Source organism: Taeniopygia guttata, chromosome 7 (genome assembly GCF_048771995.1).
Source record: "Taeniopygia guttata chromosome 7, bTaeGut7.mat, whole genome shotgun sequence".
Classification (NCBI taxonomy): Eukaryota; Metazoa; Chordata; class Aves; order Passeriformes; family Estrildidae; genus Taeniopygia; species Taeniopygia guttata.
Window position 1 is genome coordinate 2361020 of NC_133032.1, and position 18756 is coordinate 2379775.

The 18756-nt window shown below is 48.7% G+C and overlaps 1 protein-coding gene across 1 annotated transcript; it reads right to left on the minus strand.

The window, feature by feature from the left end:
• Positions 1-671: 671 nt before the first annotated feature.
• Positions 672-6407, minus strand: ACKR3 (atypical chemokine receptor 3). The gene is made up of 2 exons (XM_030277049.4): positions 6278-6407; positions 672-2638 (listed from the first exon to the last, which is right to left on the minus strand). Exon 2 carries the CDS (start codon positions 2609-2611, stop codon positions 1517-1519), a length of 1095 nt encoding a protein of 364 aa, XP_030132909.1. The 5' UTR covers positions 2612-2638; positions 6278-6407; the 3' UTR covers positions 672-1516.
• Positions 6408-18756: the final 12349 nt, after the last annotated feature.

Here is an 18756-nt window from a genome sequence, read left to right on the forward strand (position 1 = left end):
GGATGAGGGCATGCTTGGATTGAACAGGAATTTAAGCGCAGCACTGCCCTGGAGCAGCAAACACGGCTGGGAGACATCATTGATTTGACATTAAATACCTTGTCCTGAGGTGAACACCATGATTCAAATCCTTTGCTGGTTTAAAGCTCCACTTGAGGCATCCCACAGCGCCTGGATCCTGCCCCACTCGGACACTACAGCACTGCAAATCCCCAACAAGGGGAAGAAGAGATAAAAAGGGATTTAGTGCTGTCAGGACCGCTAACCCCCAATTCCATCGCCAGCAAAAACCACAGAGGGCTGAACCCGGATTAGTCCAAATATCCGCTCCATCTGCACGCTTCCGTATTTTCCTTCCCCGTGTTTATTTCTAAGCTACAAACACAGCTTTTCATCATTCCTAGCAGCTTTTATCTCATAAATCCATCACTTTTACCTTCCCCACCAGCACAGACCCATTCCTCCCACCCCTTCCCTGCTCACCATGCTCCAGTGCCATCTCCCATTCCTCCATCAGTTCTTTCTGGCCACCAAACACCAGAAAACTCTGACTGACCTGTCTGCTTCTGCACCAAAGGACTGAGCTGGCCTTGAGATTCCTTCTTTTTGACTTTTTTTTTTTTTTTAACCTGAGGAGAAGACCGGCAAGTCAGACCACTGGTAGGCACAGGTTTTGGGGTTTTTTTCCTCAGATCTTTATTTTACAAAAATAACTTACAAATAGAGACAACTCTCAGCAGTAAGATCACTCGCTCTGTGCAGGAGGATACAGCCTGGTGAAGCAGGGGTGTAGGAGTTAAGGACTCTGACAATACTGTTAATTTTAACATGATGGCAGCTATATTACACTACATATATTTCATGCTCCAGCATGTGGGTGTGACACCACATAAAGCCATGGTCCATAAAGTGTGCCAGCCAGGGAGGATGCTCCTAAGAGATCATTTCCATCCTATTTATCAGCATCCTCTTGGAGCCAAACGGCCACCTAACACTCAGACTACAGCACTCTGGATACACTCATCAGCAATATACTTCAAATACATGATAAAAATATATTTAACTTTCAAATACACTTGTATAAGGTACACCAAGAGGCAGAAAATAAAGTCTTGAGCTTTTAAATACAACACACTATATATATAAACATATACAAGGAGACAAGAGGGAATCAAGACGTGGAAGGAGAAGCTTATCCATGTTATCTATGGTACACAATGGCTTTGTCTGCTAGGAAGTTATTTCCATTTGCATAGTGCTGTTGAGGAGTCCACACTGGGCTAGGAGGAGAAAAGCTTTTCATTTTGGTGCCACTTCCACTTTGCAACTGATCCTACTCTTAAATTACACTTTGTCCTCTCTCTTTTGTAGGCTGGAATTCACGCCGCGTTCGTAACAAGCACATTGAAAGGAAGAGGTCAAAAAAAAAAAAACCAAAAAAAAAACAACAAACTGTAACACACAAAAAAAACACATCAGGTCAGAGAGTCAAGGATGTTTCTTTCTGGGGTTGCAGTCATTTGGCATTTTGCTCCAGAGCTGAGTATTCTGCCTCTGACACTCTGGAGGCGTCGATGAGTTTAGTGAGGCCAGTTTTGGCAGAGTACTTGAAAATAAAGGCTTTCATGAGCTCGTATCTGTAGTTGCGGTTGATGAAGCTGTACAGGATGGGGTTGACGCAGCAGTGGACCAGGGAGAAACACTGAGTGATGTGGAGGGTGGCGTAGAGGAAGTTCTCCATCTGGCAGCTGAAGGGGATGAAATGAAGGCTGTAGAAGATGTCCAGCAGGACAGCCACATGGTAGGGCAGCCAGCACACCAGGAACACCACGACATAGGAGAAGATGATCTTCCCGTTGCTTTTCCGCTCCTGGTCGCTGGAGGTGGAGATGCTCTTGGCAAGGAGGAAGTAAAACACGGCGATGATGGGAAAGGGGATGAGGAAGCCCAGCACCACGGAGATGAGCTCCATGCCAATCAACCACTCCTTGAAGCTCTCTTCGGGGTAAACGGGCCTGCAGTAGGTCTCGTTATTGGAAGAGACCGTCTTGAGGTAATAAGTGTCCGGGAGGGACGCGGAGAAGGCCAGGAGCCACACCAGGATGCAGATGCAGCGGCGGATGATCTTCTTCTTGCGGCTGCTGGAGTTGGTGAAATAGGCGACCGAGAGGTAGCGGTCCACGCTCATGCACGCCAGGAAGAAGATGCTGCTGTACAAGTTGATGGAAAATATCAGGTGAGTTATCTTGCACGTGATTTCCCCCATGTGCCACTGGTTGTGCTGGACGAGCGAGACGACCCACACAGGCAGGGTGATCACGACGCACAGGTCGGCGATGGCCAGGTTGAAGATGTACAGGTGTGTTTCATAGCCGGTCATTTTGGCCTGGAGGTTGACCCACACCACCACTGAGTTGGCCACCAGGCCTATGACGAAGATGAAGATGTAGAAGAAGGACAGCGTGTAGAGCAGGGCGCTCTTGTTGAGCGTGCCAGGGCATGTTGTCGCATCCACCGTGATGCACTCGCCGTTGTTGCACGTCCAGTTGATCTCCGTCAAGTTGGCCGTCTCCAGGAAATCCAGGATGGAAGTCAAGTCAAGCGCGCTCATGGTCGCTCGGATTGGAATTCAAATGACCTAAAGGCAAAACAGGATTGAAAGAAATGACGTAAATTATGGAGCTATTTCTGCTGCCGTGTCATACCAGGACGCTACGCTTTAGTAATATCTTGCTCTTGCCAGGCACCTTCCATTAAAGCACTCCACGGAGTAAAACAACCAAGACACTTAGCAAAACTCATCTGCTTGACAAAAGAGGAGCAGCATTAGATTTTCTGTGATTTTTCCTTCTCTTCCAGCTCACATCTGACATCATCAGGTTGGCTATCGTCCCCGGGTGTGAAATCTGCAAAGTACACTGTGGCCAAATAAATGTCAGGCAACTAAATCTGTCTCCTCTGGCATAAATGATGCTCCTATTGCTTTCAGCAGGGGAATCTTTAAGCCATTTTATCTGCACTCCCTCAAGCACAGTAGAATTGATCTGGCTGATACATGGTACCGTAAAACATTTACCACAGGCTCTGGTCAGCATCTTGTCAAGTCATACAGATGCATAAAGTAGAAGTGGGGAACTAAGGGGCTTTGTACTCCTATCCAAACTTAAATTCTGCTCTGTCCTCCCTTCCCCTCTTCCCTCAAATTCTATTTTACAAAGTATTCCCTGCATTTAACAATTATTACTCAGTATATAGAAAAGAAAAAAAAGAAACTTGGAGCCTGACTGCTGAGAAGATTTGCTGGTCTTAAGTTTCTTTTTAGAAGAGTGCTTTGATTTCAAAACATTCCCCCATCATGGTTGGCTCCACAACTGCCTCTGTTCCACCCTTTTGCTTTTCTAAATCTACTTTTGCTGCCTCTTCAGTGCTTTCTTCTACCTGCAGGCAGTGGACAAAGCAACTTGTTAACTTCCTCACCAGCAGAAAGAAAAGGCCTTTAATGGCTCACACAAAACCCCAAGTGGGGCTGCTAATTTTCCTTGTGCTTTTGGGGAGGTATAAAAATGCTGTCCCCCTCCCTGGGACCCTCAGTACCACCCACAGCCAGAGGCCTGTGCCCACCACACTTGGGCCAGGCCAGTTTTGGAGTGGAGGATCCAGCCTGGGACATGCCAAAATAAAGCTGTGCAGGTGGGTTTCCAGGAGATGGATCCTTGTTCCCTCATGAGGATTCCTTGTGCCCCTCACCTGAGCTGGACCATCAGGTCAGCCAGTCCACCCATGGACACATCCAGCATCTCCAACAATTGCTCTTCCCATGACCACAGCCCCAGAAGGAAAGGGACCAGCCTGAGGCAAAGCCAGTGTGGCCAAGTGACCAGAGCGCAACAGGAGATCTCCAAATATCCCTGACCCCACTACAGGATCTCTTGGCAGAGTTTCCAGGGGCACAGAGGGGAGGTAAGCTGGGAAGAGCTTGGATGTGTTGAATAACCTCTCCCCAGAAAGGCACCTTGGTTGACACAGCACTTCTCCTTCTGCATAATCAGCTCTTCCCAGAGCTCCCACCCTCCTGCCTGGCAGGGACAGAGGCTACGGAAGAGAAGGGAGATAAGGGGGGAGATTACCTGAGAGGACTCAAGGCACTATTGTCCCAACAGAGGGGAAGCTGGTGGCACTAACAATGAGGGGGGCCCTGCACACATTCAGGGGAGATCAAATCTCTCCACAAACAGGCCCAAATTGGCCCTGTGAGGAGATCTGGACTATGGCTTTCATCTTGCTGGCCTGATGAAAGACAGAGCTGAGATTCGAACCAAATTAAGCAGGGATTTTGCTAAAACACTGGCTAAATAGGGAGCTGAGCCAGTGGCAGCTCTCCATCCTGGGATAGCTGATCCTGTGCTCTTCTCTGGAAACCAGAGAGTGATTTAACTCACGCTACGCAGGGCAGAAGGGCTGATCCACCCCCTAGAGTTGCCAGCACCACCCTGGTGATGCAGGCAGCAAGGGTGGATACATCCCCTGGGATGTTCACTTCATCCCAGGGCTGCAAGTGGGACAGAGGGATGGGGCTCCCAAACACTTTCCAACCCTCTCACACACAGGAGATGCGGCACCATCCCCAACTCCCTGTACTTCAAAACTCAGCAGCATTTAAAGCAAACTCCCCAAAAGCCACAAAACTTCCAGCTCCATGGCAAAGGCCACCGGCTCCTGCTGGCATTTGGGGCAGGAAAGGGAGCACAGCAGGAGGAATACCCTGCTACCCCCCTGACACCCCACAGAAGTAGCATGGGTGGGCCTGGGCTTCTCTGAAAGGCACATGGTCTAAAACAACAGGAACAGGCTCACTCCACATCCCAAGACCCCAATTCAGGACAGGACTGTGACCACCCAGCACCAGCAAGCCTCTAGCAAGTACCTCAGGGAGAAGAAACTCAAACCTGGCTGAGGGGTGTTAGATTCCGACAGAGAGGCAGCAACAGGGCACAGAGAGCCCTTGAAGCTGGGGACACCACGGCCAGCACAATCGCAGCTGCTGACTCAGAGCCACCCTGGGGATGTTAGGGAGCACGAAGGATGCTCAGCCCGCCGGCACGCCGAGAGCACGGCTGCTGCACACACGTGCATCCATCTGCCTGCGCCTTTCGCATCCCCAGCGCGGCAATAAAAACCCGAAACCGAGCCGGCCTCCCAGGCTCCAGGTCCCGCCGGGGAGGAGGGCTGTGCTCACGGATTACAGCCCCACAAACCGGGCTGTAGTCTGGGATTAGCTGCTGTAACCTGAGCTCCGACTCCCACCCAGATTAGCTGGGAGGTACGTGGAGGGACCCACCAGACAAACTCAATAAAGCCACGCCGTGCTCCTAAAAAAACACCTTCAGCGCTCTCTGCAGACAGCACAGCATCCGAAAAACTCGTGAAGGAAGCTGGGTCCGCAATTCGTGTCCGCGACACTGCGTAACTCCTGCAGGCCATCACTCCTTCACCTGGCAGCCACTGAGTCCAGTCGCTGCTAGTTTACAGGAGTTAGGACAAGAAGGAAAGGAGACGCACCCAAAATCCTGCTCCAGACACCCAGAGCTGTCCCTGGAGCTGATGCAGGCTGCAGGATTGCACCCTCCCCATCCCGCCTCCTGCCCAGGACCCTGCGCAGGCTGTGGCAAAGTAAACAGGCACCAGCATCCCTGCCCAGGAGGGCAGCCCGGCGCGGCAGGGCAGCGTCCAAGCCCTCAGCAATTTGGGGAGCTTCCCAGAGCATCCCACAGCCCGCTCCTGCCCTCAGCCTCCCGACTGCTCAGGGCCACGGGCAAACCGGGCTGTGCCCTTCCCAAATGGAGAAGGAAGGAGCCACGCCAGGAAAAGTCCGGACCGCTGGGCGGGCTGTCACTCGCACATCTTCACCCCTCCCGTGTCCCGGCTCTACAGCATGCGGGGGTGGCCACCACAAGAGGACAGCCATGCCCGCAAGGGGCTCTGCGAGACCGAGCCCGGCACATTCAAACTCTGCGGCAGCTCCGAGCTGAACAAACAAACAACAACCGCGGGGGAAGGAACGGAGCCGAGGAGCGCGCCGGGGCGCCCACAGGGGAGCACGGGCGGCCGCTCCGAGCTCCCCCAGACCCTCCCGCCGCGGGAAACCCGTGTGGGGACAAGGCGGAGAGGCTCCGCCACCCCGTGCGAGCCCAGAGGGGCGCGGGGAGGCTGCGAGCGCTCAGGGGGGCCGGACCGGGCCGGCCGCGACCCCGCGGGGCTCCCCCGGTGCCGCCCTTACCTCGGGGCCTGGCGGCAGCGCTGCCCGAGCCGGTGAGCGCGGCCGCGCCGCCGCCGCCGCCTTATAGCGGCCGTGAGGGGAGCCCGCCTCCCGGGGGCGGCTCCGCCCGGCACGGACCGGCACGGCCCCGAAGGCGTTCAGCCCAGCCCCGGCCCGGCCCCAGCTCGGCCCGGCCCAGCCCCGGCACGGCCCCGAAGGCGTTCAGCCCAGCCCCGGCACGGCCTCAGATCGGCCCAGCCCTGCCCTGCCCTGCCCGGCCGGGTCTCCGGGAACCGGAGCGAGGGGCGCGGGCACCCGGGGTAGGAGACGGGTGATGCCGGCACGGGGGAGAGATAGGGAGGGGAAAAGCAGGGGAAACAGTGAAAATGAGGAGAGAAAAAGAGAGAGAGGGGGAAAAGCGGGGGAAAGAGAGAGGTGGAAGCCAGGGAAGGAGAGAAAAAGAGAGAACTAGAGAAAGAGAGAGGAAAAAGGGACATAAAAAGGGGAGGAGAGAAACAGAGAGGGGAAAAAGGAGAGAAGGAGAGAAAAAGAGAGAAATAAGGAAAAAAGGAGAGGAAAAAGGAGAGAAGGAGAGAAAAAGGGAGAAATAAGGAAAAAAGGAGAGGAAAAAGGAGAGAAGGAGAGAGAAAGGGAGAAATAAGGAAAAAAGGAGAGGAAAAAGGAGAGAAGGAGAGAAAAAGGGAGAAATAACGAAAAAAGGAGAGGAAAAGGGAGAGAAGGATATAAAACGGGAGAAATAAGGCAAAAAGGAGAGGAAAAAGGAGAGAAGGAGAGAAAAAGGGAGAAATAAGGAAAAAAGGAGAGGAAAAGGGAGAGAAGGAGAGAAATAAGGAAAGGGAGAAATAAGGAAAAAAAAAGGAGAGGAAAAAGGAGAGAAGGAGAGAAAAAGGGAGAAATAAGGGAAAAAAGGAGAGGAAAAAGGAGAGAAGGAGGGAAAAAGGGAGAAATAAGAAAAAAAAAGGAGAGGAAAAATGAGAAAAGGAGAGAGGGAGAAATAAGGAAAAAAAAGGAGAGGAAAAAGGAGAGAAGGAGAGAAAAAGGGAGAAATAAGGAAAAAAAGAAGAGGAAAAGGAGAGAGGGAGAGAAAAAGGGAGAAATAAGGAAAAAATGAGAGGAAAAAAGGAGAGAAGGAGAGAAAAAGGAAGAAATAAGAAAAAAAAGGAGAGGAAAAAGGAGAGAAGGATATAAAAAGGGAGAAATAAGGAAAAAAGGAGAGGAAAAAGGAGAGAAGGAGAGAGAAAGGGAGAAATAAGGAAAAAAAAAGGAGAGGAAAAAGGAGAGAAGGAGAGAAAAAGGGAGAAATAAGAAAAAAAGGAGAGGTAAAAGGAGAGAAGGAGAGTAAAAGGGAGAAATAAGGGGGGGAAAGGAGAGGAAAAAGGAGAGAAGGATATAAAAGGGGAGAAATAAGGGAAAAAGGAGAGGAAAAAGGAGAGAAGGATAGAAAAAGAGAGAAATAAGGAAAAAAAGGAGAGGAAAAAGGAGAGAAGGAGAGAAAAAGGGAGAAATAAGGGGAAAAAAGGAGAGGAAAAAGGGAGAAATAATGGGGAAAAAAGGAGAGGAAAAAGGAGAGAAGGAGAGAAAAAGGGAGAAATAAGGAAAAAAGGAGAGGAAAAAGGAGAGGAGAGAAAAAGGGAGAAATAAGGAAAAAAGGAGAGAAGGAGAGAAAAAGAGAGAAATAAGGAAAAAGGAGAGGAAAAAGAGGGCAAATGAGAACAAAAGCAGAAGAAAAGAGGTAAAAGAAAAAGGAGAAAAAGAGAAATAGTGGGAAGAAAAAAAAAGGGGAAAGGAGAGAAAAAGCAGAAGAAAAGGGGAAAAAGAAACAGGAAAAAAGAAATAGAGGGAGGAAAAAAGAAAATAAAAGGAGTTAAAATGAGGGGGGAAAAAAGGGAAAGATGAAAATAGAAAGAGGAAAAATGAGAAAATGAGAGGAAAGACAAAAGAGGAAAATAGAAGAAAAGGAGGGGAAAGAGAATGAAGAAGAAAAGTAGAGAAATGAGAAAGAAGAAGAGGGGCAAAGAGAGAAAAAGTGAAAAATGAAAAAATGAAAAGGTGAAAAAAGAGAAAATGTGGGAAAAGAGAAAAAAGGAGAGAAAAGGGAAAAAAAAAAGGTCAGAAAAAATACAGAAGAAGAGAGGGGAGGGGAAAAGATGATGAAAGAGAAGGGGAGGAAGAGAAAGTAGAGGAAATGGGGAAAGCAAAAATATTTTAAAAGGTGAAAAAGCAGAAGAAAACATGTAAGGGAAAAAAATTAATCAGCATGTCTGTAGTTGTTTTCTATTTTCATTTGTTTTTTTCCCTGCCACAATAAAGTATTGAGGTAGACAACGCAAGGGGAGGCAGCAGATCCTCACCTCTGCTCCCTCCCCAAGGGCATGAAAAATTAAGGCTAAGGAAAAGCAGCAAGAAGCCAGGGAGTCACTGAGTCCAAGTAAAAATCCTCTTCCTTGCACAGCTTCTGAGGTGTGGGAATCAAAGAAATAGAAAGTTCCAGAGATACTGAAGAGTTTGACCTGCAATCTTAGAAGAAGCTTAGATTAATGTAATAATGCAATACACAGACATTAAGCAGGAAAATCATAAACTTATGTTTCTATAGTTGTAAGTGAAAATATGCCTTAAGTGAGAAATTGTATGGATAAGATAGTGAAGGGTTATAATGTAGGGGTGTCATTGTGTACAGTAACTGATTTTAGAAGTTATGATAGAAGCATATGTGTGTATGTGAGTTAGAAGCCAATTAGATAAAAGTATCCACAGTGCAGTAGAAATAAGTAGAAGTGATAGTTGGAAAAGCAGTACAAACCCTATGACAACTGTATTAGTTTAGAAAGTTATACTTTGTCTGGTAATGAAGAACTTGTGACTGCTCTTGAGCTGTGGCTGACTGCTTGCTTGTTTACAATCTCACAGCCTCTGAGACTGATGTTTATCTGAGCAATAAATCGTTTCTTAGCCCAGAAATAGTCCCATCCCTTTACTACAAGCAGCAACAATAATTCTGAGGGAAAGGGGGGTCAGGCAGGCTGTCTGTCCCAGGGAAATGCTGGGATTAGTTATCCATCCACCTGCCCAGCCCTGCCAGCTCCCAGGGGTCTCCACCTGGCTGCTCCCAAAACACCAGGTGAGCTCAGCCCCCAAACCCCACTCCTGAGCCCACCCTGACCTACAGCTCTTAAATCACCTCAGCAGGGCTGAGCCACTGCCCAGCCAGGACATGCAGCTCAGCTGATACCTTTGAACCATGACTTTTTTAAAGATACAGGGCTAAAGTTTAGCCCTTGAGCCTGCCCCCAGAAAGCACGTCTTTTGTTTCCCAAAAAACACATACTCACATACTCCTATATCCACAGGCAATTAACAGGACAAAGAGGAATGGCTTCAAACTGAGAGTAGATTTAGATGGGATATTGGGGAAAAAATCTTCCCTGGGAGGGTGGTGAGGCCTAGCACAGAAAAGCTGTGGCTGCCCATCCCTGGAAGTGTTCCAGACCTGGTTGGATGTGGCTTGGAGCAACCTGGGATATTGGAAGGTGTCCCTGCCCATGGCAGGGGTGGCACTGGATGGGCTTTGGGGTCCTTTCTTGTTTGGGTGCCAGGGAACAAAAACAGAGGGAGGAGTCTCCCACCATCCCGTGGATGGAAAGGGTGGGATGTGAAGTGTCTCATCTCCCTTCCTGGCCCCTGCTCTCCTGGGTGAGGTCTTCCCAACTTCACAGCTGTCGGTGAGCGAAGTGTTTCAGCATCCGCTTGAATTCTGAGTGCTTGTCCAAGTCCATGGATGTTGGTGGGATCAAAGCACGGTGATGTCAGAGAGCGATGGGATTAGGTTTAAAAATAAGCAGGGATGGAAGAACTTGGCTAAATCAGGCTCTGAAAATCCTAGGGGAAAAAAAAAACCAAAACCAAAACTAAAGGCACTCTAGCGGCACTGTGATCACTTGGCCAAAAAAGCAAGTGCAGTGGTTTTGCCTTACTTGGTGTGCCAGAAAATAACATCAGAAAGTCCAAAGTCTTCCACAGCTCTTCAAAAATACCAGCCAGCACCTGGAACCACAAAGCTGCTGGAAGTCCAGGAGTCACAGGCAACCTTCCCTCTCCTGCATTTTGCCAAGGGCAGAGCCCTCGCTGCCCTCTCCGGGTGACCCTGTCAGGTGTCATTTTATAGGGAGCACATTCCTCACAGGAGAGCCAGGGCCAATTCCCTTTCAGCTACAAAACCTAGCTAAAAGGTTAGCTAGGTTTTGTAGCTAAATTTTAATGCCAGGCATTAAAAATCTGCACAATACAAAACCACCTCCCTAGAACAGAGCAAGCAGAGCTGGGAACCTCAGATCAAATCAGCAGAAGGTCGAGGTGCTGCCTGCTTGCCATGATTAATTGGTATCTGCCACCAATCCAAGCAGGTGATCCAAGAGATGTGATTGCAGATTGCAGTTGCCATGGCCAGCAACTCCTTGGAGATGCAGCTGTCCAGGTGATCCATCACTCACTGAAATGAGACAGGCGGGGAGAACTGGGATTGTTCAGCCTGGAAAACAGAATATTCTGGGGAGACCTTAAAGCAGCTTCCAGTGCCTGAAGGGGTTCCAAGAGTGCTGAAGAAGGACTGGATAAGGGGAAATAGCTTCCCACTGCCAGAGGGTGGGGTTAGATGGAAGAAATCCATCCCTGTGAAGATGGGAGGGCCCTGGGACAGGGTGGCTGCCCCTGGATCCCTAGAAATGTCCAAGGCCAGGTTGGAGCAACCTGGGATAGTGGAAGGTGTCCCTGCCCATGGCAGGGGTGGAATGGGATGAGCTTTAAGGTCCCTTCCAACCCAAAGCATTTTATGATTTAGGAAAGCAAAGCTTTGCAGTTTTCACCCTGGCAACATGTCAGTGTCGGGCAAATACAGCACTGAAAGCCAGATCATTTTTTAACTGCTTTGGTTTGCATTTATATTTTGTTTAACTGCCTGAACTACAGCAATATGTTCTTTTTTTTTTTTTCCAAAAGCACAAGTTTTTACTAATGGGGGTAGGGGAGATAAAAAATCCTGACTCTCTCCCAGTCCTCACAGCCTTTCCCTATTGACTTTGGGAAACAGGCTGAAAGCACCCTCCCTTTCTCTTAGGCTTCCTTTTCCAGCTGTGAGGCAGATGGAAGCTGACACCCAGCTCTGCCTACTCAAATCAACAGAGAAATTAAAAAGTAAAAAACTCCCGTCGGCAACTTTGAGTGCTGGTAAGACACAGGCTTGGGAATGAGAGAGACAGCCAAGAAGGCAAAGTGCAGATTGTATTGGGTGGGGGAGCATTTTGATTGCACAGCAAGTATCAGAATGGGACAAAGGGAAACATTTCTCCCGTTGCACAAGAGTTGGTTTGCGTGCAGCAGGAGCGAGGAGGGAGCAGCCTCACGCACACACAGAGAACAGTGCCAGGAGCTCAAACACCCGCCCAGCCACGCCACAGCCCAGCACAGCCCTGGAGGAAGGCAGGCTGTGATCCATGACGTGTCCAAAGGGGAAGCCGAGCTTCCCGTGGGATGAACAGGCAGCGCTTGCTTCCTCCCTCCCTCTGCCAAGACAGCCTGTCCCAGTCATGTTCCTTGCTGCATCGCTGGGATGAGGGAGGGACGGGGGGATGGATGGATGGATGATGGATGGATGGATGGATGGATGGATGGATGGATGGATGGATGGAGGAACGAGCCCCTGCGCTAGCAAAAGGAATAAATAGATGGCTGCATTAGAGTCACCTCTGAAAGGGCGGCAGAAAGGAAATGAGCGGCACGTTTCCAGCAGGCAGCGGCCGCGGTGCTGCCCAGCTTCACTTCCCCCAGCAGCAGGGAACAATCAGGTCATTTAATGCCAAAGCCTGCCTCCAGCAGCGTCAGCAGCCTCAGGGAAGCCCCAGGCCTGCTCTCCTGTCCAGTCTGGAACAGACGCACGATGAGGAAGAGAGCGGGGAGAAGCAGCCTCCCACTGCAGGGCAGGAAAGGTTCTTGTGCTCACAGGCAGCTCCAGGAAACCAGAATCCTCCTCTGCACAAGGATGGAGTGAGCCAGAGGTGCCCTGAGATGAGGAAGCTGCTTAGGGGGTGGGACAGCCAGCGCTAGAGAAACTGTGGCAGAAAAAAGCTGACCTCTTACAAGTGGAGAAAAAAGGAAGAGAAGTGCATGGAGAGGCTGCCAGGGCAACCACAGCCCATCCTAGGGCAAGGCTCCTGCTTCCCCTAGCCTAGCCTAAATCACTAAACCAAGCAATAAAAGAGAAATCACAACTCAGGACTTCCCTTCCTCCTCCACAGCACCCACCTGTTAGTTCAAAGGTTCATGAGATAAATTTTTATTGTAAAAAGCCGCTCAGGCGTTGGTTTCCATCTCTGCTGCAGCTCCAAAGCTGCATTTTCAGCTTCAGCACCACAGCAGTAAGGACAAAATTGAAGAGGAAGGTTTCCCAGCATAAAGTTGAACTTCTTGGGCTGTCACAGGCCTCCAGCATGTGTGGTTTGAGGCAGCACACGCTGAAAGCTTAGTGAAAAGCTGCCCAGGGGGATCTGTGTTTTCCAGGCCCTGTCTGGCGCGGGGACACTGCCGTCAGCTCCCGCCTCCTGACAAGTGATGGTGAGCAGCTCTGATTCAGAGAGACAACTCAAAGCACACAGTGCTCCACGTGGCCTTCTTCAGCTCGGCCACCCAGGCTTTTAACCATTCTCTGCCTTTGCCACCCAAAGACAGAATCATGGAGTCATTTAGGATGGAAAATACTTCTGAGATCGAGTCCAACCTGTGACCAATCCCCACCTTGTCACCCAGAGCACTGAGTGCCACATCCAAGCATTCCTTGGACAGCCCCAGGGATGAAAGAGAGAGACACAGCAGGAGAAAGGTTTAAGGACTCATCCACCTGCAAGGCAGAGTATTTTCTGTCAATCCCAGCAAGCTTTCCCAAAGCCAAGCAATAAGACAGCAACAGTTCCAGCAGGATCTGGAGGAAAAGGCTGGCAGAACAATCAATTTGCTATTTTCAATGTAATGAGAGGTTTCAGGAGAAATCAATTGGAGGTGGAATTAGGAATATGACCTGTGTAGCTAGTAATTATAGAAGATAGGTCTCCCCTTCACAGTTCATTTCCATCTTACCCTTTCCACTACATAAAGGTGTTACCCATGGATGTTATTTGCTGCTTCTTAATCTGCTGTCAGAGACATTACTGCCATTTATTTGACAGTGTGCCAGAATGTGACCATGAGGATGATAACATCAAACCCTGAGCCAGAAATTCTGCCTGGAGCAGCTAAGCAGGCAGCAGAGAAGATTTTTTCAGAGACACTGATTTTTACATAAACATTATTCCAAAACTTCTCCTGTCCTCACAGCGCACTCTCAAATTAGCAGTGAGACGTGAACATGGCAAGGGTAGGTTTTGACAGGAGCCATGCTATGGAAATCTGCATCAGCAGCAAGTAGCAGGCTGGGCACAGAAAGAAGAAAGCAAGGAGCTGGAATTAGGATGATGGGATCCCTCCCACCTTTGTTTGGTTCCATGGGAAAGAGCCCTGCTGGGTGTAAAACAACTAAATGTTACAGGCCGGTAAGAAATAAAAAATTCATTAAATCGTAAATCTTTTGGAAAGGGGATCTACTGGGGAGATTATATTCACTTCTCATGGACATATTAATTCAACGGTGGCATATCATATTGTTCTCTGCAGGGGAAAAAAAGACATATTGTTTTAAAGTCTGATATTTAGAGCAGTCCTTGAGGAAGGAAAGCAAATATAATCTTGGCAAGGAAAACTGAGTGCATGAGCACCGAGGAAGGGACATTAAACGCAGGGCCCAAGTCCCAGCTGCTGGAAGTCAGCGTGGTTTGACTGCAGTTCTTGGAGCTGAGCCCATGCATGGGAGCTGAGAGTGAAGGTCACCTCCATTTAGCCACAACTCCTTGAAAATGTTAAGTGAACACAAAGGGCAATTTTTTACTGTGAACAGTCACTGTTTGCCCACCAGCAAACAGGTGAGAAGACAAAGACATTACAGCTGCTTTCATTTGATGTTTGGTGGTAGGGAACTGTCTGGTCATCTCCTTCTGGTTTTCTTCTGGCTCAGCCGGGGAAATTGCCAAGCTCTCCTGGCTCTCAGTCCAGCCAGACATTCAGGATTTGAGGAGAACTCAGTAGCCACCTGCAGAACATGGGCTCTCCAAAGACCTGCTCCAGCTGCTTCCCAGCCTAGGCTTCCTACATGCCTGGTCTCCATTCTCCAGGAGGCTCCAGTGGCTGCAGATCCAGCCCCATCTCCTGCCTAAATTGCATCATATGGAGGCAAATAAAGCTCTGCCTCCCCGGAGAGACCTTTCCTGGCAGACACCTTGCACACAGCAAGGTCTCCTTATGGAGGCAGCTTCCACAGTGTGGGCTGGGACTGGCCACAGGCCCCCTTCCACAGGTGTGGTCACCTTTGGCTTCCCACCGGTCTCCTGGTCACACAAGTCTTGTGTTCCTTTGAAAAAGGAACATCCCTGCTCCCTTTTTTCCTCCCTGCCTGTCTCCTGGAGTGTATCTTTCCTCAGGAGAAACCTGTGGATTGTAAAAAACACCTCAGGGAATAGCTACAGGAAGTTCTTCAGCAGACACACAACTCAGTGTACAGTAACTGCTTGTGCCCATGGCCTTCCCCTGTGCTAACTCACCATCCAAAGGAGTTTATTCCAGGAGAACAAGGGGAGAGCACAGCTTAAGCTCCCCACACAAGATAACAGGGACCGCTGAGCGGCCCTTGCGCCATAAAACAATCGGTGCCTGTTTGACCCGTCACACTCTCAGCCAGCTCAGGCACAGATAACCCAACCTGAGCCATCAGAAAAATGGGATTTGCTTATCACTCAGACTGCATAGACCACTCTGCCCCACTCTGCTCACACATACAAGCTCCTGCTGGACTTCCAGCCCTCCTCCTTCCCTTTGCCTGGCTCTCTCACAGACAGCTTTCCCAGCATCCATGCCAACGAGGTGTGAAATTTGAAGCATCACCAAAGTGCACACGGGGCTGTTCCTAGGTAATTACATGAGCAGATAAAGTAAAAAAAGGCTGATGAAACATTAACCATGAGCAGGCAGAACAACAAAGGCAGCGCACCCGAACCACGAAGACTCTTAATGCAGCATTAAGTCAGCTGGACCTTAGTTGTGTATTTCCCATGTGGATTCAATACCTCCTTGAGATGGAAAACAGGAATAAGGCTCCATTTTTTTCCACACCTGGGCCAGGCTCCTAGTTGAAACAGGCAGCTCATACCAGTCAAACACTTGGACATTTGACTTCTGTTGCTGAGGTCCTGAGCAATGGCTTTAGGTTCAAGGCACGCTGGCAGCAGTTCATAGCCCAAAACCATAGGAAGCCAGAGAGTTTTTAACTACTCAAATTATCCAATGTGAGCATGAGAAGGAGGCAATGTGGGCTTTAGCTTCTGCCCAGGGCCCCTGGAAACTTAATCCTAGATGATTACACCATTTCTTTTCTTTTTTTTTTTTTTTTTTCCACAGAAGAAATAAACAGTCTTTTGTACCAAACATAAGGCTGCCTTATTTTGAAGGAAGATTTATCACCCAGCCTAAATCCATGAGTTCATTCTGGTTTTGTCCCAAATCTTCAAAGCAGTGTTTTACACTTCATGACACAGTATCAGCTGGTTCTGCCTCTGTGCCAGGCAGTCCCAAAAGACATGCCTTTTTCCTTATTAAAAATAATACAAGAATGCAGACCATCTCATCAGTTGCTTAAAGCTTGCACAGCAAATTCCACACAGGCATGTTAGAGCCATGCAAACACATCCATAAGGACTGGCTTCCCTGCAGACCACAAACACCAGCAGTGTGTTGGGGCTTGGAGCAACCTGGTCTAGTCAAAGATGTCACTGCTTATGGCAGGGGGGTGGAACAAGATAAGCTTTAAGGTCCCTTCCAATCCAAATCATCCTGGGATTCATGGTGACACTGCTCAGTGAAGGGAGGTGACTGATGGGTGACAAAATCTGCTGAAATAAGGATTGCTCAGTGCCTTCCCTGCACCAACAGGGGCTCTGTTGTACTGAGCTGAAACCTTGAACTCATTACAATGTCACTCTGTCTCTGGATCCCATATCCTGTGGGGGAATCTTCTGGGAATGTATTTTGGTTCAGACTTGGGTCAAAGAGAGTTGACTTGACCTGAAAATAAATCCAGGCGATCTCAAGCTGAAGAGCCATTGACTACTGTTTGCAATACAATAAAGTGAGCAGATCAAACTCGGCTGAAAGCCAGGCTTAACATAAATCCAGGCAAAAAGGGGAACAAGAAGATTCATTCACCACAACGACAAAGGGGACTTTTTTTACATTGGCACAGTTCAGAGCAGTGACTGAAAAGCACTTCCCAGGCAGCATTTTTAGTGTCCCATATGGTGTGTGCTGTTTAGCTGTGCTGGTATCTCCAACAGACTGGCAGCAAGATAAGAGTTACACCACTTGGATGTCTGTGAAAAAGGGGTTGTGGTTTTTTTTTTTTTTTTTTTTTTTTTTTTTTTTTTTTTTTACCATTTTTAACGTCACTAGCAGGAGTTCCTCTGCTTGCACACAGGGCAGCTTTTGTGAGAGGTATTTTATATGGATCCCCAAGGAAGGGTCTCAGTGGCCGGGCTCTGAGCTCTGTTGTGTGCACGTGTGTGTAATAACTCTCTGCAGCTTTTGGTTTGCAGTCCAGGTTGTACTCACTGCAGCTCCAAAATGAAATATTCTCCTGGCTCGCTGTACCACTACCTTCACTGAAGTTAGCCTCTCTCCTCTTCCAGAAGCTGTCAAAATGTTTGTTGGCTAAAGCAAGTTTGATCCAGCTGATAATTCCCAGATCCCTACCCACACTGCAATATATCCTCAGAAAAAGTGGACACCCCCCTGCTCTCCTCCTTCCCAGGGCTCAGCTCCAGAAGCAGCAGCTCGATCCACCAGCTCTTTGCCCACAGCACAAACCCCACTCAGCAAATTTTCCAGCTCCTCAGTGAGGTTGGTTGTCCAGGAACCACTCAGGAGGATCCTCTGCCCAGCCAACAGCACAAGCACAGTAATTTGGCCATTCTCCCAAAGTTCTAACTTTACCAGCAAAACTGTCCCACAAGGATCTAATGAATACATCCTCCAGAACAAGCTGTGGGTGATGACAACATCTAGTGATGCTTGGACATCACAGTTTTCTGTCCCTGCTAAGCCTCCTCAGAACTCTCCGAGCCCAAGCTTTTACACATTTCCAACCTAGAGCAGCTGCTTCATCTCTGGATAAATATCAAATGGAGTTTAGTCCTTCTGCTGGCATTCATTATCCACTCCATTTTACAATAAGGAGCTGGTCAAATCCCTGCAGCCTTCCCAAACAAAACCAGCCAGGGTAGCTGCTTTCAGGAGATGAAGGCAGCCTGTGTGGGAAGACATGGGTGCTGCATTCCTCATCTGAGTGCAACTATTTCTAAACACAGCTCAGGGAACGCTGCATATTTTTTTTTATTATTGCATTAAAACCCATTTTATTAACTAACTGGTACTTTAATGTGGACGATGCCTTTGTTTATAAAATAAATTATGCTGTTTCCTTGCATCTCCCACTGTGATTGCGTGATTCCTGGTCGGATTGTATAATGTTTGATCTAAGAATGTATAAACTCCACTAAACAAAGCTGGAATAGAAAGCTGAATAATAAGTCAAGACTCCAATCTCTCTCAGGGGAAAAAAAAAAAAAAAAAGGTGAGTTTGACAAAGTAACATGCTGAGAGAGTCTGGGAATCTTTCTGATGGAATAAAGTATTTTAAGAGGGGCTGAATATTCCAACTCAGCATTTCCCATCTGCATCTTCTAAAAGTGACAGAAACTTCACCCCTGACTCAAGCAAAATCTTCACAAATTGGGATTTCTTTTACAACTGTGTGAAAATTAACACTTTCACTTGCAATTAGCAGCATCACAGCCCTGCTCACACTTTTGCTGCAGAAACAAGCTGCACATGAATATTCACAGTCAAGCAATGCCATCTCGAAGAAACCAGTGATGGGAAGGACTTTACTTGTCTGTCCTTCAGACAGGGGAAAGGTACAGATCAGTCTCTCCACAGGGGCTTTGCAGGTAGGTGCCACTGCTCATCTTGGAGAGCTCTGGGACAATCATGGAATGGTTGGAAGGGACCTTAAAGTCCATCCAGTGCCACCCCTGCCATGGCAGGGACATCTTCCACTATCCCAGGGTGCTTCAAACCCCATCCAACCTGGCCTTGGACACTTCCAGGGATCCAGGGGCAGCCACAGCTGCTCTGGGCACCCTGTGCCAGGGCCTGCCCACCCTCACAGGGAACAATTCCTTCCCAGTAGCCCATCTAACCCTGCCCTCTGGCAGTAGGAAGCTATTCCTCCTGTCCTGTCCTAAATGTCCTTGTAAAATCACTTCTCACCTGAGAAGAATTTGCTCTGCTGG

Excerpts from the sequence above, each read along its gene's own strand:
- ACKR3 (XM_030277049.4), bottom strand. The coding sequence starts at position 2,611 with ATGAGCGCGCTTGACTTGACTTCCATCCTGGATTTCCTGGAGACGGCC.